We start from the raw sequence: 27,285 nt of genomic DNA, 5'->3' as shown, positions 1-27,285 counted from the left end.
GGGTTAGGTCCATCAGTGGCTATTAGCCAGGATGGGTAGGAATGTTGTCCCTAGTCTCTGTTAGTCAGAGGCTGGAAATGGATGACAGAAGAGGGGTCATTCAAAGAGTACCTGTTCTGTTCACTCCCTCTGGGGCATATGGTATTGGCCACTGCCAGAAGACAGGATACTAGAGTAGATGGATCTTTGGTCCAACCCAGTATGGCAGTTCTTATGATATGTGTAGCTCTTCCCTGAGACTGGTGGTAATAAATAAAGGTATGGATTACAAATCATATGCATGAATTGCCCCTAAATATAGACTTGGTTTTCTAAAAAGTCATTTTGTTGCCTGTGACTGGTAAAAAGGAGAGTGGGAGGTGGAACGCTGATGTGCAACCCATTTTTTTGTCAGTGAATGAATGCAAGGTTACTCCAGGCAACATAAAGAGCTAAGAGTCAAGTTGTGCTTCTGTTACACCTTTGTGGCTTGCTTCTCCCTTCCAACATCAATAAATTCTTCAATTGAGAGGCAACATTTCCCTCATTTCCACAATATATGGATTTTTTAAATTTTTTTTTTTTAAATGTTATACTTGGTCTGGTAGGGGGGATATGGGGATGAGGTGTTAATAAATAACTTGAAACTGGTTTTGGCCTGTGTAGCCAGTACACATACAAAGACGTGTTTTGCCAAGCTAACATGTTAACAAAATAAAGACAGAGATCCTGTAGCATAGTCAGTCACCTTACTTGAGTATTTCACTTGCTTGTTCAAAGCTTGATTGATAATGGAAAAATAATGTGTATGTATAAGTTTTGCAAACTTGGCAATAATTGAAGCTATTTTACTGGTAATACTTTTCCTCTTGAAAATGTTGGGAGGAGTAAAAGGGGGGGTATAATCTTAGTCAGACTAATGATTAAAATCTGGGTGAATCTTACACAGCACCTATGATGATGCTATTTGCATGCCTACCTTCTATACTACTTTAAATGTCGACTTCTGCATGTGTTTGTAACACGCACACACTTCACTTCTGTCAGTGTAGTCCCTTCCCTGAGCATTGGTCTCCAGAGCTGATCTGCTGTTGATCACAGAACACCTTTACTTAGAGAAGTATTTTGCCACACCTGTTCTGTCTTTAATACCTCTGCTTTGATTACTGCAAAGAGTACCAATTATGATACTTTGATGTGGTCACTTAACTAGCAAATGAATTTTTTGTAGACCATTGGAGCAAAGATAGTAACTTCTTGTCATGCCTTTCCAGAATTTGAACCATAAATGGAGAGTAGAAAATTTCTTATCTATAATTCCTTGATCTCTAGGAGACTCTAACTCTGCTCCCCTGCCCCCTCTGGATTTTTTTTGTGTCTCGATCTCTAGGTGGAGCAGGGTGAGGAATATGGTAAGTAGAAGTGTTAGCGGAAAGGTCTCTTCCTTATAGTCTGTACTCCCCTCTCCCTTTTTCCACCCCAAATCTGGCTCTCCCCATTCAAATTCAGGCAATCTATTTATTTGTGGTACCTGTACCTTGCAATAACGGCTCCCTTGTGCTATATACCACACTAATTAATGAATGTATTCCCTGCCTCCCAGATTGTTTAGGATTATGCCTAAATACCCCCTTCATGAATAAACAAAGGAAGGGATGGCTGGAAGCAAAATAGGAGCAAAGGTGAGTCTGTTGTATGTTTCCATAATATCACCCTATTCAGATGTGAGTAGTGTGTAGATGTTTTCATTGTTACGCTGGCAAACTCTGTCTTGCCCACCAGGTGGCTTTCTGCCTCTTACTTCCCACATCACAGCGATGTGCACCAAGGCTGTTCATGCTCAACGTGTTCAGCATTAACTAATTCTGTCCTAAATCCACTCAAGGCCAGGAGTCTTCACCAAGCCCAATGGGTTAAAATCAGCTGGATTCTTATGCCACCTCTTTTTGTGATTTAGAAGATGTTTCAAGAGTGAGTTTCTCGTCTTCCTCAACTCCAAAATATCAGCTGATTTAGCTTAAAGTTTCCATGGAAATCCTGTGCTGTAGCTATGTGAAATTTCAGATGGAATAATTTTGGGTGAAACTGGGTTGACAGTAAAGCCAGACTTAGCAACTTTAGCTGCCCTTCAGCTTCCAGAACATTTCCTCGCTCCTAATCATGCAAGTTGCTGAGTATCCTCCACCCGTTTATCTTTAAGTAAGGCTGCATGTCTCTCAAATAGGTTACGGAGTCTGGCTTTCCAGCACTTCTGCAGCTGCAGGAGGCCTGACCTCAGAGCTATTCAGGAGCCAGCCACGCTGGATAATGCTTAGTAACAGAGAGAAAGCTGTGCTAGTCTAGATACTATCAAAACAAAAAACCAGTCAAGAAGCATTTTAAAGACTAACAAAATAACTTATTATGTGAGCTATCATGGGACAGACCCACTTCTTCAGACCATAACCATACCAGAGCAGACTCAATATTTAAGGCACAGAGAACCAAAAATAGTAATCAAGGTGGACAAATCAGAAAAAAAATTATCAAGGTGAGCAAATCAGAGAGTACAGGGACAGAAGGGGGGGAGAGTCAAGAATTAGATAAAGCCAAGTATGCAATCGAGCCCCTATACTCACCCAGAAAATTCCCATCCTGGTTCAAACTACGTGTTAATGGGTCGAATTTGAATATAAAAGAGTTCAGCAGCCTCTTTCAAGACTGTTGTGAAAATTCCTCTTCAGTAAGTGCAGCCTTTTAAGTCATTAACAGCATGGCCCACTCCATTAAAATTTGGCTGACTGGTTTGTCGATCAGGAGTGTTTGTATGTCTGTTTTTTTTCCCAGTAACTGTCTAAGAGTGTTTGAAGTCTGTCCAGTATACAAAGCATCTGGGCATTGTTGGCACATGATGGCATATATGATGTTAGTAGAGGAACATGAGAATGTGCCTGTGATTCTGTGAATAACTTGGTTAGGTCCAGTGATGGTATTTCCAGAATAGATACGTGGACAAAGCTGGCAGCAGGCTTTGTTTCAAGGAAAAGTTCCAGGACTGGTATTCTTGCAGTATAGACTATGGCTGTTGGTGAGAATCCTCATAAGGTTGGGAGGCTGTAGGAGAGAACAGGCCTGTCACCTAGGGCCTTCTGGAGTGTGGCATCCTGATTAAGGATAGGTTGTAGGTCTTTAATAATGCATTGCAGTGGTTTGAGTTGGGAGCTTTAGGTAATGACCAGTGGTGTTCTGCTCTTGGCTTTTCTGGGCCTATCTTGGAGTAGCTGGTCTCTGGGTATTTGTCTGGCCCTGTCAATTTGTCTTTTTTATTTCTCCTGGTGGGTAATTCGGGTTTATGATTATTTGATAAAGATCTTGTAGTTTTCGGTCTCTGTCAGTAGGATCAGAGCAAATGCAATTGTACCTAAGGGCTTGACTGTAAACAATGGATCTAGTTATGTGTGCAGGATGGAAGCATGTAGGTAAGTGTAGTGATCAGTGGGTTTCCAGTGCAGTGTGGTACCGATCAGGACATTCTTGATTTCTACTGTAGTGTCCAGGAAATGTATCTCTCACATGGAGTAATCAAGGCATAAATTGATGGTGGGGTGCAGATTGTTAGTCTGTGGAATTCTTCTGGAGCCTCTATACCATGGATCCAAATTCTAAAGGTGCCATCAATGTATCTTGAGTAGAGGAGGGGTAATAGGGGACGAGATCTGAGGAATCGTTGTTCTAGGTCAGCCATAAATATATTAGCATATTGTGGGGCCATGCGGGTGCCCATAGCACTTCCACTAATCTGGAGGTATAAATTGTCCCCAAATCAGAAATAATTGTGGGTGAGAACAAAGTTAGAGGTCAGACACCAGATTGGCTGTGGTGGCATCAGGGATGGTATTCCTGATTGCTTGTAATCTGTCTTGATGTGGAATATTAGTGTACAGAGCCTCTACATCCATGGTGGCAAGGATGGTGTTGTCAGGAACTTTTCCAATGTTTTGTAATTTCCTCAGGAAGTCAGTGGTATCTTGGAGATAGCTGGGAGTGTTGGTGGCATAGGGTTTGAGGAGGGAGTCCACATAACCGGATAGCCCGGTGCCAAGGGTGCCAATACCCGAAATGATGTGGTCCAGGGTTCTCAGGTTTGTGGATTTTGGGAACTGAATAGAATAATCCAGGATGGGGCTCAGATGGTGTGTCTGAGTGAATAAGGTCCTGAGTAGCAGCAGGGAGTTCCTTAGGTGGTTGTAATTTCTTTTGGAATTCCATAGTGAGATCAGAGGAGAGAGGTCTGTAAAATGTGGTGTTTGGAGAGTTGTCTGGCTGCCTCCTCTTCATAGTCTGACTTATTCATGATGACAACAGCACCCCTTTTCCAACATAACTATGAACAACAGTCTGACTCTCTTGACCCCCCCCCCCCCCCGCCCCACACCACACCAAAAGAAGAAGAGCTCTATGGGGACTCCCTCTGACGGTTGTAGTGAAAGTTTGGATTTCTATGTACAATGCTTCCGCAACCGTGCTCAGACTGACATTATACGCAAACAATGCCAAATGAGAGACTATCTCAGCCATGCTGTCCAGAGTCTCAAAAATAACCCAGACATCATAATCAAACCAGCTGACAAAGCAGTTGGGCTCTGTGAGGATATGCCCTCCACTCAGCAGCAGCATTCTGGAGTCCCCCAGAGCATCTAAGATTTAGTCGGGGGTTATTTATAAGTACTAGTCATGAGCAGGTCACAGGCTGTGAATTTGTATTTATTGCCTGTGATCAGTCCACAACTTTTACTAAAAATATCAGTAACTAAAATATAGCCTTAGGTGTAAGGTGCTGGAAGAACAACACCATGCTGGACTGTGCCCTTACTAATTTAGTGGAGTACTGGCATTTGGATCCACTTTGTCCTTCATTTTTTCTCATTGGGAATAGTATGCAAATACCACATTTTCCTCTGCCAGTAAGAGTTCTCTTGCTTGCATTACAGAGTCTGATTTTGATGAAAGCGTGGTGCTGTTTTAGAAAAAACTTTCAAAGCAATTCTCTAGGGTGATAAAAACCTTTCTATGAACTCCTAAGACCAGCAGCTTTTTGATTTCTCTGAAAGCTTTGCTGCTGCCCTTCATCAAATATTCCATTTCATACTACCATTCTAGTGCCTGTTCAGGTTTTTCAATGTCCCTGTACATGTAAAAATGAAATTATTTGTACCTGCAAGACAGAGGGAATGGAAATCAAATGGCCGGAGGATTATTTTGATGAGGTCTGCTCAAGATTTTGTTTGAAATGTAATATCAAAGGACAGGGAAATGAGTTCAGTTATAGAAATAGAAGAGGGAATAACTCATAAGGCAGATGTTATCAGCCCTGCAGTCTATAGTGGTGTTATCTCTGCATTTCTGTTCTGCTTAATTTTCTGAAAGTAGGATATGAAATCATGCCTGCAAGGTTGCTCTTCCATCTACAAAGCAGTCAGAGGTAAGTAATACAAGAGCATATCTGATTACACAGGCAATCATGCTATATCGTTCCAATCCATTATTTAAAAAAAAAAAAAGTAATAATTGTGCTGTGTTGATAAATGATGCAATTAAATTAACACATTTTGCAGTTTAATAAAGAGCCGACAGTCAAAGATTAGAGTGGTGGATTATATTTTGTTAAAGATTTAATTTCCCTAAGTGTCCCAAAGCACAGTAAGTCTTAGCTTCAGATTTTTTTAATTAATTTGTTATGGGGGCGGAGGGGGGGGGTGGGAAATCTTTGTTTCCACTGAAGAGGAGAGGGTGGCTTCTGAGAAAGCTTCATCAACCAGTTATAATGAGAGATCAAAGGAAGGTTTTTGAAGACTCAGTAGAGGAAGGTGTTGAAACTTTTTGCTGGCAGTAGGAATTGCAGGCTTAAGGTGCTGCCCTATAAGGTTGAGAGAAAATTTTATGAACCCTGTGAAAGTGAAAGGTGCTTGGTCATGGATCCACAAAAGGGCTTAGGCACTTGGAAATTCATTACTAGAGCAATGGGATCTACAAATTCTGATTTGGGTATATAATTCCCTATATAAGACTGGGGAGTGCTGTGCACTTAGGTGGGGTCAAAAAGCAGTGGACTGTTAGGAAGGAGGTATACTATTCAGCCAGTTTCTGGGCACTGCTGAGAGAATCAACCCTGGGCAAATTGCTTAAACCCAGGCCACTTATAGGCCAAACTGGGGTCTCTGCAGTAAGGTGAATCAAGCCAGCCACAAAAATGCCTTTGCTAGCCCTTCTAGCCAGCCAGAAGTTACACAAGCAAATCCCACAGATTCTTCAGCTGTCCAATGCCCAAACCCTCCTTATTCAAGTGAGAGGTTATGAAAACCTATTTCACCAAATCCACACAGATTCTTCCAGGCTCCAAAGCGACCTGCTGCATTTCCAGGACCATATATACTTAGATCTTACCCAAATCAGCATGCTGTGCCAATCCTTTAGAATGCATAATCTAAAGGAATGGTTTGTAACCTTTACTGCAGCCCTTTGATTCTCAAAACATGTCCTCGCACCCCTATCAAAAATCAAATATGTTCTCATACCCATTAACAAAAATGAAGATTGGGGGCCTATACAGTTTTAAATGAATATAAATATGTGTAAAATAGTTTTTTTTTACTCAGCCCAAATAATAGTACAGTAGGCATACAAAAATACCCAGAGATGTTATGGAGTTTTGCTGTGGAAGTAAACTGTAAATGATGCGCTAACAGCAGCTAACTGAATTCAAACAAAGTCACTGCACTGCCACATCATCATCTGTGCAGCTGTCAAGGAATACCACAAAACATGGCAGTATACTGTATTTTGTAGCGAGATAATTTCACTACAATTAGCTTAAAAACCTGAAAACTTTTTGTTTGTATAACAGTTATCGTTAAAAAATGTAGCATGTTAATAAATAAACAGGTTTGATGAAACAAAGTAGTTGTACTTATATGCCTGTGCTTAATACGTGTTTTTGATGATTTACCTTCTAAAAAAAATCTGGCATGTCTCACCCCACAAGAAAGAGCATCACACCCCTCCACCATGGGTTGCATACCCCAAGGTTAAGAACCACCAATCTAAAGGTTTATTAATACAGAAGGGCTAGAGTGACAGAGAAAAAATATTAGAGGTTAAATTATGCACATCAGTCAAAGCTATTGATGCAGGCTACAGTTGATGGTAATAGCTGCCATCTTGACATTCTCTGAACATATGTTCTCTAGAGGATGGGTTCCCCAGTCCATACAGGCTTAGTTCATAGCACAGATGTTGCACTCTGCTCCCCAGTTTGAGGAATAAGGACAAAAGGGCTCCAGCGAGGGTCACCTTTATTGACTTGCCAGGTGCAGGGAAAAACCTGTTCTTAGTCTGTAGGAAATGAAGAGTTACAAGCTTATGTCACCTGTCCTTCCCCTATTGGGGTCCTCCTCCAGTGGCCAATTCCCACGTGCCACGTATCAGTCAAATTCACAAGATGTGGATTTGAAGTTTGTCTCTCTGTTTAGTCAGTCTTCCTGGTTGGGAGGGGACCGTGCCTTCCACTGTGATCCTTAGCACTAAAACATTTCTAATGTGGGTATAGAGCCAATATCTATAACTTCACACACAAAATGGCACAAGATATACAAGTAGCATAAACAGATTCAGTAGATCACCAGTTTTCATTAGACACCTCACGTGGCCCACCTGGCACAAGATTTGATGCAAACTTATTACATTGGTTACAAAAATGGTTTTCATATTTAATTTACAAATCCAGTAACATCATAGGAGGTGAAACTAGTGAATGAGAGATGCTGTCTAGAAGGGTGTGTGCTAAGCCCTGCTCCCTCATGGAGAGAGGCACCTATCTTTGGTGGTGACTGAAGGGGTGTCAACGGGCCACTTCCTCTGCCATGGTCCCTTGAAATATGTTTTTCTTAGCTAATCTGTTCCACCTTATATTTAGCAGTGATGCTGTGAAGGCAGGTCTAAGCCAAAAACGCTGCACCAGCCCCTGCAGCACTTCAGTGAAGAGCTCTCGCATTGACTTAGTTCAGCCACCTCCACGAGAGGTGGTAACTACACGGGTGGGAGAAGCTCCCTGTTGACACAGTGCTGGTTACACAAGTACTTATCCCACTGTAATTTCTGGATTACTATTTTTGGTTTTCTATGCCTTAAATATTGAGTCTGTTCTGGTCTGGCTAGGATCTGAAGAAGTGGGTCTGTCCCACAAAAGCTCACCTAATAAATTATTTTGTTAGTCTTTAAAGTGCTACTTGACTGCTTTTTTTTTTTTTATCCCACTATAAGTGATCCTCTCAGAGATATGGCTTATTCACACCCCTGAGAGACAGATGTACCACAGTAATTCTGTAGTATAGCCCAGGGCTGAGTAAGGCCTTGTCTACACACAACTTTACTGCTGGTTTACTTCAGATATGCAAACTGCCTAGCAGCAGTTGACATATCAACCACAGTATCTTCCACATGGTCAGGTTTGTGGGGGGGGGCCACTGGTTGCCCATCGATTCTCGCTACTCTTCTTATTTTGCTGGAACCAGCACTGATGGACGTGTATGCTCAGAGATTACTTTATTGCATCTTCAGTGATATGATAAATGTGTGCCTGGTCCCTGCCTTCTGGTGTAGTGAAGACACACTCTAAGAGGTTTCCCAGACCTGACTCTGAAAGTTCAAATGCTCCTCTTTCTCATCAGTAAAAGTCAGGCCATTAAGAGGTATTACCTCATCCACTTCTTGTCTCTAATATCCTGGGAAGTTTATACTGAATTTCACTTTCTCCTGGCTTAGAAGTCACTGGTGGCTAACATGAAGCTTTATACACACTTTCAATATGCTCAGTGATGGCACAGGCATAGGGTGCTACTGTCCTTCCTGCAAGGGGCCTGTATTGTCGCTAGGTTCCTTTGGCCTCTCAGCCTCCTCTCTGGTCTTGGTGACTGAAGTCAGGTTAGACTGGTTTTCCTTCTTTCCTGCTAGTTTAATCTGTTCAGTATCCGGACTTGCTTGTGGCTAATGTGTGCTGCGTCTAGTGTCTCAGGAATAAGTAGATGTTTCGCCCCTGCTCTTTCTCTTTGTCAAAGGAATATTGGTGTCACGGCTACTTAACTGGCCTTCGTTTCCCATGGAAAAGATGCTTGATGCCTTGGCATAAATTAATAATGCCCTATGAGCTTTGCTGTGCCACATGAAACAAAATGGCTGTGCTAGTCACACTAGGAAGCTAGTGCTATTACAAGCCTGCCGAGCCAACCTGCCCAGTTTCACCACGTGTCCCCCCAAATTTGGGCTCTGCCTCCCAGAGGCTCCTGAAGCCAAACAGGGAGCTCAGCCACTAAAAGCCCAGCAGCGCATCAGGGCTTAGGCAGACTCCCCACCTGCCCTGTCTCTGTGCTGCTCCTGGACATGGCTAGCATGTCCCTGTGGCTCCTAGGCGGGAGGGAGAGGGGCCAGGGCAGGTAGGCTCAGCGTGCTGCCTCTGCCCTGAGTGCTGACTTCGCAGCTCCCATTTGCTGGGAACTGCAGCCAATAGGAACTGCGAGGGCATTACCTGTGGGCAGGGCCGGCATGCAGAGCCCCCTAGCCTCACACGCCTACTGGGAGGGACTTCTTGGCTGCGGCTGAGTGTGGTGCAAGGCCAGGGAAGGCAGGGAACCAGCCCATGCTTTGCTGCGGACTGGGAGCTGCCCAAGGTAAGCACCCCTGGGCTAGCGCCAGCACCACCTCCCGCCCCCCGCACCCCATCAGCACTTCCCGCACACCATCTTCCCTGCTGTAGCCACTATCCTTCTTCAGCACACCACAAGCTTGCACACCTCACCGCCTCCCACACTCCAAACCCCGCCACAGTCCCGAGCCCCTACCAGAGCGTACACCTGAACGCCTGTCCAACCCTGTCAGCCCCTCCACGCCACCCCCCCCCCCAAACCATGATGCCTACACATCCCCTAACCCCTGCCCCAGGCTCAGCCCAGAGTCTCCTCCCACATGCCAGGCCCCTTGATGCCATCCCAAAGCCTGCACGCACGCACGCACACACACACACACACACACACACACACACCCCGCCCCTTCCCAGCCTACTACCCCAGCCCAGTGAACGCAAGTGGGGCGGGGGGGGGGGGTCAGCGTGTGATGGAGGAAGCTTGGCGGCGGGGGCGGGGGGGGTGGCATGTGTAGGGGCAGGTCCTTGGCTAAGGCATGGCTGGGGCATGGCCTTGGTGGGGGCAAGAGGCAGAGCAATGGTGGTGGATTTGTGTGATTAGCCAGTTGGCACCCCTAGCTGTTAGCTGTCAAGTCCCACATCCCAGGAATTAGCGTCGGATAAGACACAATAATTAACTGAGGCAGGAGGTAGCCAGGGGGCAAAATGCCTGGGAAAGCCGGAGGCGGGGCTGTTGCTGATTTAGGCAAATGTCAAGTGTTCCATGCTTCAGTTTATCCATTTGCAAGGGCCCTTACCAAATCTGCAGGGAATGGTTGTAAATGGCTATGACCTCAGTGTATGCAAGGCTTGGCCAGCCCCATGAGCTGCACTCCTTTGCCTGGAATTCTTGTGTTGGATTTGTTGAACATGTCTGGTTTTTTCTCCCCCTTAGTAATGGCTGCATTATTACCAAGCGCGCCGTTTGGAACCCAGACAGCACGAGATGGTGCTGAGGCCTGCCACCTCAAGAATGGGCAGGAAAGGACCAACCAGTAGCATGCAGTGGGCGCTGCTGGGATGGGAGGGGGGCACTTTGCTGTGGAGTGAGGATGGTGGTCTGTGTTACTGCGTTTGGAGACCATATCAGTGAAGGGAGGGAGCGGCTCGAAGACAGGGTTAGATGTGGCTCAGGGTAGCTACCTTGGGGTCAGAAGGGGCACCTGGTCTATGGTATGCTGGAGCCTTCTGTAAGTAATCCTAGGGGACAAGTCTGGTGGTAGAGGAAGCTGAACCACAAAGTGCTTCATAAAGAGACATGCAGGTTTCCAAAGAGCTCTGCCAGTAATTTTGAGACCCTGGGATTTGGAGGTCAGGCATCCCAGGCAGATTTCAAAAAACACTGAGCATTGGCCTAACTCAGCTACTTCTGAAGTCAGCAGTAAACCACCCACAGCCTTTAACCCGAGTGGAATTAGCCTGCACCTCAAAGACTATGGGGCTTCATGCTTTGAAAATCCAGCCGATGTTCAGCAGTCTCTTCTCTGGCCAAATCTGGGCCACGACTCAGGGGCACTAGGCAGCACAGACTCTGTTTGACTGCTGTGGGAGCTGGAAGAAAGCAGAAAGTCTGTCCAGCTTTATACTCATTGTAACCTGCAGTAGCAGGCACTGGTCATTTTTTACAGAACGGTAACGTAGCACAGCCATATTTTATACAAGAAAAGAAATTACAGTATTAACAAACCAAAACTCAGTCATTCTAGAACTTTTAGGTTAGAAAAAATTGTCCATCTGCATTAAAAGCGAAGGATAAGAAACAGTGCAGAAATTGTAAAGTATCAAGATTTTATTGTTTCTGTTTTTATTTTCAAATGAGACATTTGTTGAAAACAGCAGCAAGCAAGCATGTACAAGTTGAGAAAAAAGCGGCAGCGCAGGTAACTCCATTGGCTATTGCCCCTTCACGTACGAGATGTACATTTGATTTCTCAGCACCTTTTGTTTGTCTTGGTTTAAGTGTACAGTAAGGCAGTGGTTCTTCCATAAGGAACATATATATTTATACGTAATTAGCATTATGAATTTTAATCACACTTAAATTAAAGGAAATGTACAACTCAAAAATGTTACAACTGTGGAAGTTTTTCTCAGCACAAAGAAGCTTCTGATGAAGGACAAATAAGCACACAGCAACTTCAAAAAGAGACAAAGGAAGAGGCAGCCCAAAGGCAGGTGCCATTGGTGTGGGAGCTCAAGCAGGGAAGATTGCAATTCCAGTGAGGCCTTCTCCTACCATAGGGAAGGGGGCAATGGGTGATTACCAGCAGTTGTTTTCTCCAGACTCCCATGAAGGTCCCCATTAAAGCTTTACTCTAACCTGAGCAGCTCCACGTCGAAGATGAGGGTAGCATTGGGAGGGATGACTCCAGGATGGCCTGTGGCTCCGTAGGCCATGTCAGGTGTACAGGTCAGCTTTGCTCTCTGCCCCAGGCTCATCTAGCAGTTGGGTGTGGGAGAGGAGAAGGGAAAGAATATATTAGGAGAATGCAACATCCATGAAAAATCCCTCTGGGGAAACTTTACGAAGTCAGTGGGAGTTTGACCCATAACACACTAAATGTCTGTCTGCATCTTTAGACACCAAATACTGGTAAATCTGGTCCCAACAATTGAGCTTCAGATCGCTTGACTCCCAGTCCAGCTCCTTTGCTGCTGGATAACAACCTCCCTCTGGCAAGATTTAATAATCCCCTGGTGCCAGTTTTGTAACCCTACATAGACTCATAGAATGCTGGGACTGGAAGGGACCTTGAGAGGTCATTGAGTCCAGCCACCTGCCCTCATGGAAGGACCAAGTACTGTCTAGACCGTCCCTGACAGACACTTATCTAACCTGTTCTTAAACATATCCAGAGATGGAGATTCCACAACCTCCCTAGACAATTTATTCCAATGTTTGCAACCTGACAGTTTGGCACTTTATCTTGTTGCCCAGCCTAAACCTCCCTTGCAGCAGTTTAAGCCCATTGCTTCTTGTTCTATCCTCAGCGGCCAAGAAGAACACGTTTTCTCCCTCCTCCTTATGACACCCTTTTAGATACTTGAAAACTGCTATCATGTTCCCCCCTTAATATTCTTTTTTCCAAGCTAAACAAGCCCAATTCTTTCAGCCTTTCGTCATAGGTCATGCTCTCTAGACCTTCGATCATTCTTGTTGCTCTTTTCTGGACCCTGTCCAATTTCTCCACATCTTTCTTGAAATGCGGAACACAGAACTGGACACCATACACCAACTGAGGCCTAACCAGCACAGAGCAGAGCAGAAGAATGACTTCTCGTGTCTTCTTCACAACACACCTGTTAATGCATCCCAGAATCATGTTTGCTTTTTTTTGCAACAGCATCACACTGTTGACTCATATTTAACTTTTGGTCCACTATAACCCCTAGATCCCTTTCTGCCATACTGCTTCCTAGACAGTCGCTTCCCATTCAGTATGTGTGAAACTGATAGTTCCTTCCTAAGCGGAACACTTTGCATTTGTCTTTATTAAACTTCATCCTGTTTACTTCAGACCAGTTCTCCAATTTGTCCAAATCATTTTGAATTTTGACCCTATCCTCCAAAGCAGTTGCAACCCCTCATAGCTTGGTATCATCTGAAAACTTAATAAGCGTACTTTCTATGCCAATATCTAAATCGTTGATGAAGATATTGAACAGAACTGGTCCCAATACAGACCCCTGTGGAACACCACTTGTTATGCCTTTCCAGCGGGATTGAGAACCATTAATAACTACTCTCTGAGTACAGTTATCCAGCTGGTTTTGCACCCACCTTAGAGTAGCCCCAGCTAAGTTGTATTTGCCTAGTTTATTAATAAGAATATCATCCAAGACTGTATCAAATGCCTTACTAAAATCTAGGTATACCACATCCACTGCTTCTCCCTTATCCACAAGGCTCATTTTCCTACCAAAGAAAGCTATCAGATTGGTTTGACATGATTTGTTCTTTCCAAATCTGTGCTGGCTGTTCCCTATCAGCTTACCACCTTCCAAGTGTTTGCAGATGATTTCCTTAATTACTTGTTCTATTATCTTTCCTGGCACAGAAGTTAAACTGACTGGTCTGTAGTTTCCTGCATTGTTCTTATTCCCCTTTTTATAGATAGGCACTATATTTGCCTTTTTCCAGTCTTCTGGACTCTCTCCTGTCTCCCAGGATTTTCCAAAGAAGATAGCTAATGGCTCAGAACTACCTCCTCCATCAGCTCCTTGAGCATTTTAGGATGCATTTAATCAGGCCCTGGTGACTTGCAGACATCTAACTTTCCTCAGTGATTTTTAACTTGTTCTTTTTTTTTTTAATCTTCTAAACCTACCCCTTTCCCACGAGCATTCACTATGTTACACATTCCTTCTTCAGACTTCTCAGTGAAGACCAAAGCAAAGAAGTCATTAAGCATCTCTGCCATTTCCAAGTTTCCCGTTACTTTTTCTCCCTCCTCACTGGGCAATGGGCCTACCCTAGCCTTGGTCTTCTTCTTGGTTTTAGTGTATTTATAAAAAGTCTTCTTTATGCCTGTAGCTAATTTGAGCTCATTTTGTGGCATTGCCTTTCTAATCTTGCCCCTGCATTTGTGTGTTGTTCGCCTATATTCATCCTTTGTAATTTGTCCTAGTGTCCATTTTTTATATGGTTCCTTTTTGTTTTGAGATCACGCAAGATCTCCTGGTTAAGCCAAGGTGGGTCTTTTGCCATATTTTCTGTCTTTCCTATGCAGCGGGATAGCTTGCTTTTGGGCCCTTAATAATGTCCCTTTGAAAAAGTCCCAGCTGTCTTCGGTTGTTTTTCCCCTCAGTCTTGCTACCTACCAGCTCTCTGATTTTACCAAAATCCACCTTCCTGAAATCCATTGTCTCTATTTTGCTGCTCTCCCTTCTACCCTTCCTTAAAAATTGTGACCTCTATGATTTCATGATCACTTTCACCCAAGCTGCCTTCCACTTTCAGATTCTCAATCAGTTCCTCCCAATTTGTTAAAATTAAATATAGGAGAGCTTCCCCCAGTAGGTTTTTCAACCCTTCTGAAATAAAAAGTTGTCTCCAATGCAGTCTAAGAACTTATTGTAATTGGAGATACACACCTCCTAGAACTGGAAGGGACCTTGGGAGGTCATCTAGTCTAGTCCCTGCCCTCTTGGCAGGACCATGCACCATCCCTAACATCTGTTTGCCCCAATCCCTAGATGGCCTTCTCAAGGATTGAGCTTAGAACCCTGGGTTTAGGAGGCCAATGCTGAAACCCCTGAGCTATCCCTCCCATTAGTGTAGGTGCACATGGTTTCTTTATTAAGGTCCCTCCCACCCACCTACCACCACAAGGTGCAAGAGCAGCCCGCTGACCACGATGGGCACTACGGACAAGTCACAACAGGCTTCCAGCACCTACCGGGATCAAGGCTCTGTGTCAGAAAGGCCTTGCTCAGTAAGGCACATAAGCACGTGCTTACACTGGCTGGCCACGTGGAGAAGTGTGTTGCTGAAGTCACCGCACGATTTTCAGAGTGCCATGCCCCTCCCTTTTTCATTGACTGCATTGTCTCCAATGTTCAGCCCAATAACCTTTATCTACCTGCTGCCTCATCCAGCCAATGGAGATAATACGCTCAACTTCCCTCACAACTATGTTCCAAAAGATAATGTGCTAATGTTGCCCAGAATGGTCGCCAACTTCCTAACCACACAAAACTGAACAGCCCTGTCCCACCCCTAAAGCCCCGCCCCTTCCCTGAGGCCCCACCCCACCTGTCTCCAAGGGCCCCGCTCCAGCCTCCCCCATTGCTCATGCTCCCCCCCACTCACTTTCACTGGGCTGAGGGGGTTGTGGTGCAGCAGGGGAAGGCCCTGGGTAGGGGGTGCAGGTTCTGGGTGAGGCCAGAAATGATGGATTCAGGGTGTGGGAGGGCTCCAGGCTGGGGCAAGAGGTTGGGGGGTTGGGTGGTGGGGCTCCCTCGGGGGTGAGCTCTGGAGCAGTGCTGGAGATGAAGCATTTGGGATGCAAAAGGGGTCTCAGATCTGGGGCAGGGGATTAGAGCAGGCGTATGGGGGTGCAGGCTGCAGGAGGGTGTTTGGGCACAGGAGGGGACCCTGGGCTGGTTCAGCAGAGGGGGGTGCAAGGTCCCAGTGCCACTTATCACAGCTTCTACTGATCACAGTTCCCAGCCACAGGAAGCTGCTGCGCCAGTACTCAGGGAGGATGCAACACACAGAGCCTCCTGTGCTTAGGAGTTCGCCGGGACTCGGCAGCCACTTCTGAGAACCATGATCAGGTGCCATGGGAGTCCCACACCCTAAACCCCTGCCGAGGTAGGGATCCTGCCGTAGGCCTGGGCCCCCAGCTGCACTGCTGACCAACTTCTAATGCCCCTGTCAGCAGTGCTGACTGGAGCACCAGGACCCCTCTTCAACCAGCAGTCTGACTGAAAATCAGCACCTGGGAGCCCCATTCCCAAGGCACGTGGAGCTCCTGAGCTGACAGGTGCTGTGAAGTGGTCAGTAATTATGACTAATTCCTAGTGTAGCAATCCACTAGGCAGCGCTAGAGGGTAATTTGTTGCTAGGCAGATTATTCAACAGAATTTAGGCTGCGGCATTAATTTAGGGAAGGGAATCGGGTGTTCCCAGAGTCTCTACATTGATTTATGTGGAGTCACTGCCAGAGCATTAGTTGTCAGCCTGTAACAAGGATAAACCTGTCCCCCTTTTTGACCTTAAATGGTCTCTCAGATTCATGCTATTCTGAGGCCCCCATTATGGGTTTTCATACTCGTCCTTAGGCTAATCAGGTACACATCTCCCATCTTTGTGCCAACAGCGCTGTCACTAAACAAACAGCATGGCACTTACGGGACATCCTGTTATTCATGCTGCTTGTGTGTTATGTGCTTTGCCTCCTACTATTTGCTGGCTTGGCTAGGTAGCACTGCAGGGATTGTTGCTCATTCTGTTGTGTGTAGAGAGCTTGGCCCTGGGGGACCCTGGCCCATTGCTGGGTTCTACCATAATACAAATAACACTCTTCACTACTGTTACTAGTGTGCAACTTGAATGGGCAGAATGGAACCTTTTAATAAACATGCTGGGATTTCTAGCATGAACTCCTATCCTCCAGGCATTTATGACTCAAAAGCTGGGACTTAGGTGGCCAGGAGGTGGGTTCTTGCCCATTCATATCTGAAACAGCACAGTGGTGGAGACACAATTGTACTACCATCTGGACTGGTTCTTATTTGCCCTGTTTCCTCACCTTTTTATGCATGAGGAATAGATCCTTTTAGTAACAAGCTCCAACCAAATCCTTCACCCAGGCTGAGCTTTGGGACCCAGAAATATGCTACTGCAGTGACTCACCCTGGCTTTATTAGCTCTTTACATCAAACCCAGCTCAACTTCCCTCCTTGCACACAGTGGTGTAGCTAAAATCCTGTAGCTAAGGTGCCTCTGGCAACAGGCCTTCTATTAAAATAGATTGCACCGGGTGGTGCCTTTTGAGTTTTACGGGGAAGACACAGAAGCCTTAACTACTTGAGAGCAGCTTCCTTTTCCTTGCCCTGGGTTTAACACTGATCACTGAATGCTGGATTGTGCAAGGATGTTTGGAATGTCATAAAAACTTAGTGCAGCTCAGTGAGGGTCAAATTCTACGTCAGGGCTGCAGAAGCCATTAAATGCCACAGGACTGGCTTTCAACTGAGCAAATGCACGGCTGCTGCTGCATGGTACCTTACCAGGCTGGATCAGTGCAAGGGCAGGGTGGATGGCACTGTCTGCTCACCTTCTAGAAGGGCCATTCAGGGGGCTGTGACAGCTGAGTAGTTTACAGACAGGAGAGGATTCCATCCTCCACAGCCCACATGGAGAAGCACGTGCAGAGCCTAGTCATCACGATCTACCCTGAGTTCTGACCATCACCAGAGTCAATGGAGGACTCAGAAATATTACATTCGTATGCGTCTCACCGTTGGAAAACCCATCCAGGGTTACAGGCTGCCGTTTTTGACTTGCCTACCCCAGTGTTAACCCATCATTATTGTACTGAACATGCCTGGACACACTTCAGCTAATCTGCAGTTCAGCCAGCGTCATCTTTCTGTACCTGTGCAGCTCCTTCCTCAAACCCTTTAATTACTTCTTGCCGTCCAATCTTGAACCTGAAAGGCTTGTTTCGGTCTCTGGAGGAATCAAACTTCTTTCCATTCTGCAGCATCCCTGCAAAAACAACACAAGCAATTTCAGTCCCAACTAAGATTGAAGTTAAGTGCTGAGGGGGTGGAGTGAAGACTGCTGGCTTGGACAGATCAATCATACATTTCCTTCTTTTAAAAAAGGTAATGCAAGATTTATAAGGACAGGGTCCCACAGGCAGCAACTGATTGCAGAACTATAGTGCAATGACTGTACTGAGTAGCAGCTAGCAATCCACCCATGACCGGGTCCCCTCTTCTGCTAGGCACTGTAGTAACACACCTGCTTACAAGCTGAACAGACAAGGGGACAAAGAGTGGGCAGGAAACAGAGGCACAGACTGGGGTACCATTTTCCCAAGATCACTGTGGGGGTGGGGGTGTCAGAGGCCAAATCTCCTCTTGCCTAGTCCAGTGGCTCATCCCTAAAGCACAGGTTCTCCTATTTTGTTCCAGTTTACCTCCCTAACCTAAGAAACAAAACCAACTGCACCTCACCAGAGTTTCCAAAGTCAGCTCAAGGAACTAAACATCCTTCACTCAGCAGAACATGAGGGCTAAAGCAGGTGGGGTTTGTGCAATAGACTTATAAGGTCTTGAAGCACCGCCCATGTTAGCTCATAGGGCTAGTCCAAGCCCACACCTCGCAAGCACTGTGGGAAACCATAGCACCAAAAATTGTCAGTAGCCTTATCGGGGGGAGAAGGGAGCTTGTTTCCCCAAAGTAGAGGCATTCGGCACCTCAGCTACTTCCCCAGGTCTCATGGGCTCTTGGGTGAGGAGACGGGCTTGAGATGTTGGGCTCACAGGCAAGCAGTGGGGTCCTCCATAATGCCAGTGCCCAGCATGCAGGATCAGCAAAGTTCCCATGCAAGGCAGATAGCAGGGGAGTCAGAGCACGGCAGCCTCTGGTCCACCAGCACTGTGAGCTCCCTATGGCTCTAGTGCAGCAGATGTGGGTGCTGACCCAGACTGGCCACCACTGTCATGGTCCCCAGGCCTGGGAGAGCTGGGGCCGAGGTGGGACCACCAGCAGTGGGGACTAGCTCTTCACCTCACAGTGGCTACGTCTACACTAGCACACTACGTTGAAGTAGCCTATTTTGAAGTAAGGACATCGAAATAGGCTACTTCGACGCGTATCATCTACACGTCCTCCAGGACTGGTGCCATCGACATTCAATGTCGAAGTAGCGACAGAGAACGTAGAAAGGAGCCATCCCGGAAGGAAATGCGGAGCATCCACATACATAAGTGCTCCCCGTCGAAATAAGGGGCCAGCAAAGCCCCAAGCTGCTCTCTTAAAGGGCCCCTCCCAGACACACACAGCCTGCACAGCACGAGATCCACAGAGCCGACAACCGGCTGCACACCCTGTGCATGCAGCATGGACCCCCAGCAGCAGCCAGAAGCCCTGGTTTAAGGGCTGCTGCACGCAGTGACCATAGAGCCCTGCAGGGGCTGGACAGAGTGTCTCTCAACCCCTCAGCTGATGGCCGCCATGGAGGACCCCGCTATTTCGAAGTAGCGGGACACGGATTGTCTACACACGCCCTACTTCGACACTGAACGTCGAAGTAGGGTGCTATTCCCATCTTCGGATGGGAATAGCGATTTTGACGTCTCGATGCCTAACATTGATTTCAATGTCGAAATAGCACACAGTATGTGTAGATGCAACGCATGCTATTTCAATATTGTGCCAGCTACTTCGAAGTAGTCAGCTGGTGTAGACGCACCCAGTGTGTCACTTCTGACAGGAAAAGTGCACGTGCTTAGATCAACCTGGGTCCTGCTCCAACCAGCCACAGACTTCACACAGATGGCAGTAATTTACACACACCACTTCCTCGCACTCAAGTGCCCAGTCCCTCATCTTTGGGATACCCATAATGAACACTGACCCATGGCCTCCCAGGATGCTGTGCACCCCAGTTTACTGACTTCTCCTCCTTTCAACACTTGTCTTTGCACAGGGCACAAAATGTTTCTATGGCACAGCCAAACACTAGTTTATTTAACAAAGCTTGAGTTAAAGATTCAAATGCAAGCAAGTAAAAGGACTGGCAACATAAAGGCTACACGTAAGAGAAAAACACCCTAAAACTAGCCACCCTGGGGCAGACCAAAGGTCCATCTAGCCCAATCTTCTGTCTTCTGATAATGGCCAATGCCAGAGGGAATGAACAGATAAGGCAATCAAGTCATCCATTCCATCACCATCTTGACTATTTGCCATCCATGGACATATCCTCTATGAATTTACCTAGCAAAAGCCGGCTGAGGTGCCCTGTGTAAAGAGCCAGCCAGGTGTGCTGCTCAGAGCCCGCCGGGACTTGCTCGGCTTGCACTGTACCCTCCCAGCTGGGCTCTTGCTGCTGCAGGCTGGTGCTGGGGACCAGATGTGCGCAGCCTGGTGAGACAGCAGGTAGGTTATGTGCTGTCCCTGGTGTACACTGTTGCCAATAGTCCCTGGGAAGAAGCCAGAGGGTCTCTCAAACTGCTGCCTGTCTCTGCAGCAGCAGTGGCCCCGTGCAGAGGCCCACAGCGTCCTTGTGGCCAGTTGAGGTTACCTTGGCCCAGAGCCCCCCTCACACACTCCCCCTCCCAGCTGTGACTCCTGCATCTCCTGCACTCCCCAGTTCCCTGCCTCTCTGAGCCTCCTGCACCCCACCCCAGCCCGGACTCACTGAAACCTCCCCCGCAAATACCCAGCATCCTGCCCCCCCCACTCTGTGCCTTGGGACCCCCACCCCAACTGCAACCCCATCCCCCTGCCTTGGGACCCCTCCACAAACCCAACACCCTGCCTTGGCAGCCCCACCCTGACTCTGGCACCTCTTGCCAACACACTCACAGCCCTGAGCCTCCAGCATCTCCTGTACACATACCCAGCCCTGAACCTCTTGCACCTTCCCCACCCCACCCTGTGCCTCCAGCACCCCTATCCCAAACCTTGTCCTGAGCCTCCGGCACCTCCAGCCCCACCCCGTCCTCAGCCTCCAACATCCCCATCCCAACTCCTGTCATTAGCTTCCAGCACCCCCATCCCAATCCCTGCCCTGCAGCTCTGGTACCCCCTTCCCAACCAGTGTCCTACACCTCCAGTACCTCCCACACCCCACCCTGTGCCTCTAGCACCCCTATTCCAACCCCTGTCCTGAGCCTCTAGCACCCCCATCCCTACCCGTGTCCTGAGCCTCCAGCAGCCCCATCCCAACACCTGTCCTGCACCTCTGGTACCCCTAACCCAATCCCTGTGCTGCCCCACTGGCAGCCCTATCCCAACCCCTGCCCTGACTCCTGCACATCCCTCACACACCCCAGCCCCCTGCTCTAAGCCTCCCCACAATCCCCAACACTCCAGGGGAAATGAACCCGCATGAATAACAGAACGTCAGAGTTACCACTTTAATTACATTCATTGCTGTACATTAATTGACATTCACAATATTTGACATTAAACATCCTCTTCAGTTTTCACTTCATCTCAGGTGGAATATAGTCTCATCTGGTCTGATGCGAGACAGCTGTATTGTCCTGTCCGGGGGGGGGGCAGGGTGCAACAGGATTACTTTCACCAGCGTGTTGGTGTAATTCAAGCTATTGGAGCTGGTTGCAGAAATGCAGAAAGAACCATATTCCATCCCACCAAGAATCAAGCAGCTCAAGTGCGCAGCGGTGCTGGAAAGGAGCCTTGAAGCAGCAGTTAACTTTTCTTTTTCTTCTTTTTATTTATTTTGTTTTGGGGGCGGGGTTGGGGGTGGGGTGTGGCAGCTCAGTCAGTATGTTGCACTTGTTCCAAGAGAAATAATCCAAGGCACAAAGTACTAAAATGCATGTAGGTAGATTCGTCACTCATCTTACACCTTCATTGGCCACTTCATTGCTACTGCAAAAGTACCGTTCACATAGTTTTACAACCATGAATTTTCCACTGTGAAAGGAAACAGCAGTACCAGCTCCCCAGTAACAATGGATTAAGCTCAGCATCTTCCTTCTGCTCCTGCATGGGGGCAGGGCTATATATTGGGTACATGCATACAGCTCAGGACATGTCCACACTAGGAGATTAAGTTGAATCTAGTAAGGTCAAGTGTTCAGCACCTGACTTTGTAAAGGTAAAGGTGCACGCCCCCACGAGCACATGAAGTGGATGGAGTGTGTCTCCAGTAGGACGGGCAGCTTTGACTTTGTCAGCAATGCAATATGGGTACTTATCCCACAGTTCCTGCTGCCCCTTTGCATTCTGGGGTAAGCTCCCAGGATAAAAGCAGTGCCATGAGTGCTTCTGGGTACGTTTCATCAGCCTCCCATTGTGCATCTATCTTCTCCTGCTCTGCTGGAAAGCAATGGCAAACTGTGTTTTCACACTCTTTTTCATGGGGTATCTGTGCAGACACCACTGCAAACCTAGCATGGACCGCATCCAGCTTCAAACTGCTGTGGCAAGCATTGTGGGCACCTCACACATTTTCATCCTTTGTTTTCTGGTACATCTGCCTGAGCTCCTTTACATTCATTCAGCACTACTGGGCATCCCTGGTGTAACATTTTCCACTATGCCCTGTGAGATCTTGGCATCGGGTTCTCCATTTCTTTTGCTGCTTTGTAGTTCTTCCAGCACAGGTTCATCCCCTCATACAATAACGTTGTGGATCTCTTGCTAAGGTGTGCTGCTGAGCTGTCCTGCCTGCTCCACTGGCAAGTCTAGCCAAACAGAAAATGAAATTCAAACTTTCCCAGGCTGTTTACACGTGGACAGCAGCAGAGCCAAAAGTGCTAGGCAGAATGGTCACATTGGGGGACTGTGTGAAGGAGGCCAAGGACATCAGGAGACCAAGAACATCAAATTTCAGTACACTCCATCTGCACTACGCTAAACGCAACCATGCAAGGTGGAAGTTAGAGTTACTCCTTGTGAAAAGCAGGAGTATCTAAAATCAACCTTACAAGCCCTTAAGTCAGTGGAATGGACCCAGTCGCACTGATTAATTGCTAGAAAATTGACCTAACACAGCTAAGTTCCTCCTGCTTTAGGCAGTGGGCTGGACTTGACGACCCCCTGATGTCCCTTCCAGCCCCAGGATTCTCTGATTCTCTGACCTAGTGTAGACCAGGCTTCTGTGTCCTAATGTCAGTCCCAAAGTTACCTCAGTTCCACTGAAATTTGATGGCTCTTCACTTTTTAACTATTGAAAATTATTTGCATCAGAAACAAACACTCTTGGTACAGAGGTTACAGCAAAAGTCTTACAAACACTACAGGAAGGAATCCTACAGTATTTCCAATGTTCCGCATGCTGCATTTCATGTGCCCCTCATTTTCGGTCTTGGTCACACATTGATTTTGTCCCATACTGGGTTTTGGCCTTCGGAGAGCATGGCTGGTGGGGAGCAAGCAAGGGGAGAACGGCTGTGGGAACGACAGGCACCTCACCTAGAGGTGCAGTCTGGGCATAAACCCCAACTGAGAAGCTGTCTACTTGCTTCCCACCATAGCTTAACATCTTTACCTTCTAGTAATAAACATGATCTTTTGCAAGAAAACGGTTTGCCGGCTGCAACCGTATTTTCACTATGGAGTCATTACACCAGTTTAGAGTCACCCAGGAAAAGTTCCCAAGTATTCCTGAGAGATTGTAGCACCCGTGAGATGGTGTTGGGGAGCTGTGGCAAGAGGGGGCGGGAGGGTGGGGAACAAAGAAGGCTGTGGATATCAATCCTGTGCCAGGAACTTTGTCTTGTTTTACAAAACCATCATAATTGCATTGGCATGTGGTGCCTTGACAGACAATTACTAAGTCAAACTACAGGAGTGGTAAAGACTAATAGCGACTTTTGAGCTCCTGCTGCTGCTGTGTATTTCAATCAGGGTTGTTATTCAAAAGGCAAGTGCAGGCAGCTTAGCTGCTCTCCTTTCCTTTCTGTATTATATATACTGAACGCCGAGGGAGAGCAACACAATCAATTATTTAATACGTTAGCCAACAGAGACACAATAGACAACTAGTCAATAATGCATTACAGCGCACCATACATCAGTGGTGTGTATAACCACCAGACAAAATGACTGAGCCTTTCATGTTGGTTGGCAGCACAGACAAGGGAATGATGTGCAAATGTCCAGTTCTTTCCATAGGAAGACCTTATTCTGTCTTCGCTGCTTTATAGATCTGTATATTTTGAAAAGGGAAGAAAGTGCAGATTTGTCTTCAAGACCAAAACTGTGTTTCACAGGACTTCAATATCAACTGTAAGGACAGCTACAGAGCCTCTGCCATGCCCAGCCTAAAATTAAGACATTGTTTGAGGGCCTCATTCTGCTACTCTTACTCAGGTTGAGCAGTGCATTGCTGCATGAGTAGTCCCATTGAAATCCAGGGGATTACATGCGGAGTCACATATAACTTTATGGGAGTAAGGTGTTTTAATTGGGCCATTACTGGGCATGCTAAGAAACTGTGTAGTACATTTTATATTGGTATTTTACAAAGCATGCACCACTCTAGAAATGTTTGTCCCTCTCCAATAAACGTCAAAAGTACCATGGTAGCAGATTACACAGTCGTACCAGTACATTACACTGGGGCAGGGCTCTGCTTTCAGCTTCTTGGATGTGGCTGAGGGGAGCACAGAGTGCACTTGAGGAGTGGTGTCCCGGTGGGCACTACCCAAGGAGTGAGGTACTCCACCGTGGGAGAGTGAGTGATAGAGCCTGGCCAAGGAAAGGAAACACCTCTAACGTCTAATCAAACAAGATAAAATAACAATTTAACCAGGCGGCCTCTTCCTTCTCAGCCTCTCTGTTGCACCATCATCACACATGGATCCCTGATCTTCCTCCTATCCTCAGATATACCTGCCTACAAGTGAGATATCCTGCCAATGGACTTGATGCTGTCATAGGTTCCCTGTTGTGGTACATATGTATACATATGTTGTTGATTATTCTGCCCACAACAGGGAAAAAATAGAGGGAATCTTGGTTCAGACCCCAGCAGTGTTATAAATATCCTCCGCCTGCCAGTAAAGTCTCAGACTACGTACTGAAATGCTGTCAGCTCAGACAATCTTCTTAGGCCATATGTTGGACCAGGTTTAACTCAATCTCTGGTGCTGTGGTAAAGGGCCCGGGCTACAACTGGTGTAAACTAGCACATCTCCACTGACTTCAGCAGTTGACACCAGCTGAGGATCTGGGTAAAGATCTAGAGCGTATTTGGTAGGGAGCAATCCTGCAAGGAGATGGAATTGTGTGGGACTCTGATCAAAGCAGGGGACTGGAAGTTTTAATGACTTTGTTCTGCTATCAACTAGCTGTGGGAACTGACCAGGTAGCCAAATCTCAGTTTACCTTTCTATAAAATGGAGGTTATTGACTTGACCATGGTCAGACAGTGATCAGTGGCACAACCAGGAATAACAAAATCAATTACAAGATTAACCCTAACTTGGGGGTCTAGGGAGGCTTAATTGAACAATACTTCTGAGGTGCGTTCAGAGCTTCAGCTGAATGGGGTTATGGCAGCACGGACTGCTGTTAGAAATAGGTCTTCTCCAGCTGTAGCTTTTGATGCTATGATCTTATCAAGCTAACTTGGGGCTGGAGAAGATCTATTTCTAACAGACCTGTGGGATCACCCAGTCGTAGGTAATAAAGAGCTGTTCCCTAACGTGTATTCACCAATGTTTTGACTCCTAGCCCCAAAAGCCCAACCAATAGAGCCTCCACCGCTTCCCTAGGAGGACTTTTCTACATAGGACTACATGTCAGTTCGGAAGCTTGCCCTCCGGCTGGGCACACAGATGGGGCTCCTGTTTGCAGTGCTGTCATTTGTGTACATACATCACAGTAATCAAAAACAGCACATGCAAGAGACTGTGTGGATAAAACTGCATAGGTACAAACAGAAGCAATTCTTGAAAATTTGTCTCTGTGTGTGAAGAGAAATGTTTGCATGGGAACGTTTTATTTTCCTCAAAAAAATTAGGAAGAAGGGTGCTTTCGAAAGCGGGGCTTCCTTTCAAAGGAACTCCGTCCACATGGCTGTTTTGCATTTTGAAAACAGCACTTTCAGAATGGTGAGTGGCCGCTATTATGCAATGAGGTGCTGCATATGCAAATTAGCACCTCATTTGTATTTTCAGTTGATTGTATTTGCATGCCCCTTTTGAAAGGGAGGAGCCAGCACAGACATAGCCTCAGCGTTTAGAAGCTGTCTCTGATACTAACAAGATCTGCTGAGTTCATTCCTCCATTGCAGGTGGCTGCACTATACCCCTTACTGATACAGCTTGACCTATATAATAATGCCTTCCATTTTCTGTAGGCATCTTAACATGGTTTAAATGGGGCTCTTAACCTATTTGTCTACTACTTTTCCTGGTTGCCAGCCTAATAAAATTTCCATCCAGACTCTATTTCTGACCTGGAAGACAGGTCAGTACATGGCTGGCTGCTCACTGTGCTTTTTCTACCTCTTTTGCAAAAAAGCTTCAGTCCGGTATGAGCTTTCTTTGGTGTGTTGGGATCTATTAACACACACAGAAGGAGGGAAGATTTTTTTCTCAGCATCAGCAGCTTTGCTCAGGAGCACTCCATTACTGCTGAGTTCCATACTCAAAAAGAGCTGAGCGTGGAACTTGGCCTGATGTAGTCCTTGTGTTCCACACTGATTTATCTATCCACGTGGTTCTCTCAGCCATGCCATGCCAGTGTCCGGCACTAGAACATGAGTGCAAGTGTTCAAGACCTTCCAGCGTTGCCCATTTCTTTGCTTACAAACAGAACGAGATGATTCACTAATTGCTCTGCATACCTGGTATTATAAATATGATAACCGTTGCCTGTCCTACATCACGAATGTTATCCCACACGTTTGCCAAATGCAAATACAGCTACAACTAACTTGTGAACGGGTCTATTAGGAATTTACAGAGGCTATAATGACTCTGATTGGATTGTCTGTGTTCTTAACATATGCTGCATACTTCTGTAAGTACCTTTATGTGTTAGGCCACTCTAGGCCAGTGATTTCCAACCAGTGTACCCTGAGAACTGGCCAAGTGTGCAGTGAAATGTTGTTAATTTCCCCTCACTGTGACTCTTTGCAGTGCCATCGTGGAGGTGGGGATGTGGGGTGGGGGGAGGAGGGAATTGATGGCTCCATGCTAAACAGCAAGGCTGCCTGAGTTCCAGCTGGAGTATGGGTTGCCAATTTCCCCCCATGGTGGCTCTCTGCACAGTCACGAGAGGAGAAATGCCAACCTAACAGGACCCCATTCATGTTGGGACGCAGCTGAAATACTTGAACGAGCTGGTAGGGAGCCCGGCCCCACACCCAACCATAGCAAGCGGGAGGAAGGGATGGCAGGAGCTTGTTGGAGTTGGGATGTGG

At 46.6% G+C, this 27,285-nt stretch overlaps 1 protein-coding gene across 2 annotated transcripts in view; it reads right to left on the bottom strand.

The window, feature by feature from the left end:
- Positions 1 to 11,468: 11,468 nt before the first annotated feature.
- FKBP1B (FKBP prolyl isomerase 1B) overlaps positions 11,469 to 27,285 on the bottom strand; it is a 71,220-nt gene continuing 55,403 nt past the window's right edge. For both annotated transcript variants that reach the window (XM_074988990.1, XM_074988989.1), the window contains exons 3-4: positions 17,797 to 17,909; positions 11,469 to 12,130 (exon numbers count right to left, since the gene is read on the bottom strand). In XM_074988990.1, coding sequence (XP_074845091.1) covers positions 12,002 to 12,130; positions 17,797 to 17,907 — 240 coding nt within the window. In that variant the 5' untranslated portion in view covers positions 17,908 to 17,909 and the 3' untranslated portion in view covers positions 11,469 to 12,001. The remainder of the gene's footprint in view (positions 12,131 to 17,796; positions 17,910 to 27,285) is intronic.

This window comes from Carettochelys insculpta, chromosome 3, assembly GCF_033958435.1.
Source record: "Carettochelys insculpta isolate YL-2023 chromosome 3, ASM3395843v1, whole genome shotgun sequence".
NCBI lineage: Eukaryota > Metazoa > Chordata > Testudines > Carettochelyidae > Carettochelys > Carettochelys insculpta.
Note: the sequence above shows the minus strand (reverse complement) of the source record. Positions and strands in the feature narration are given on the sequence as shown.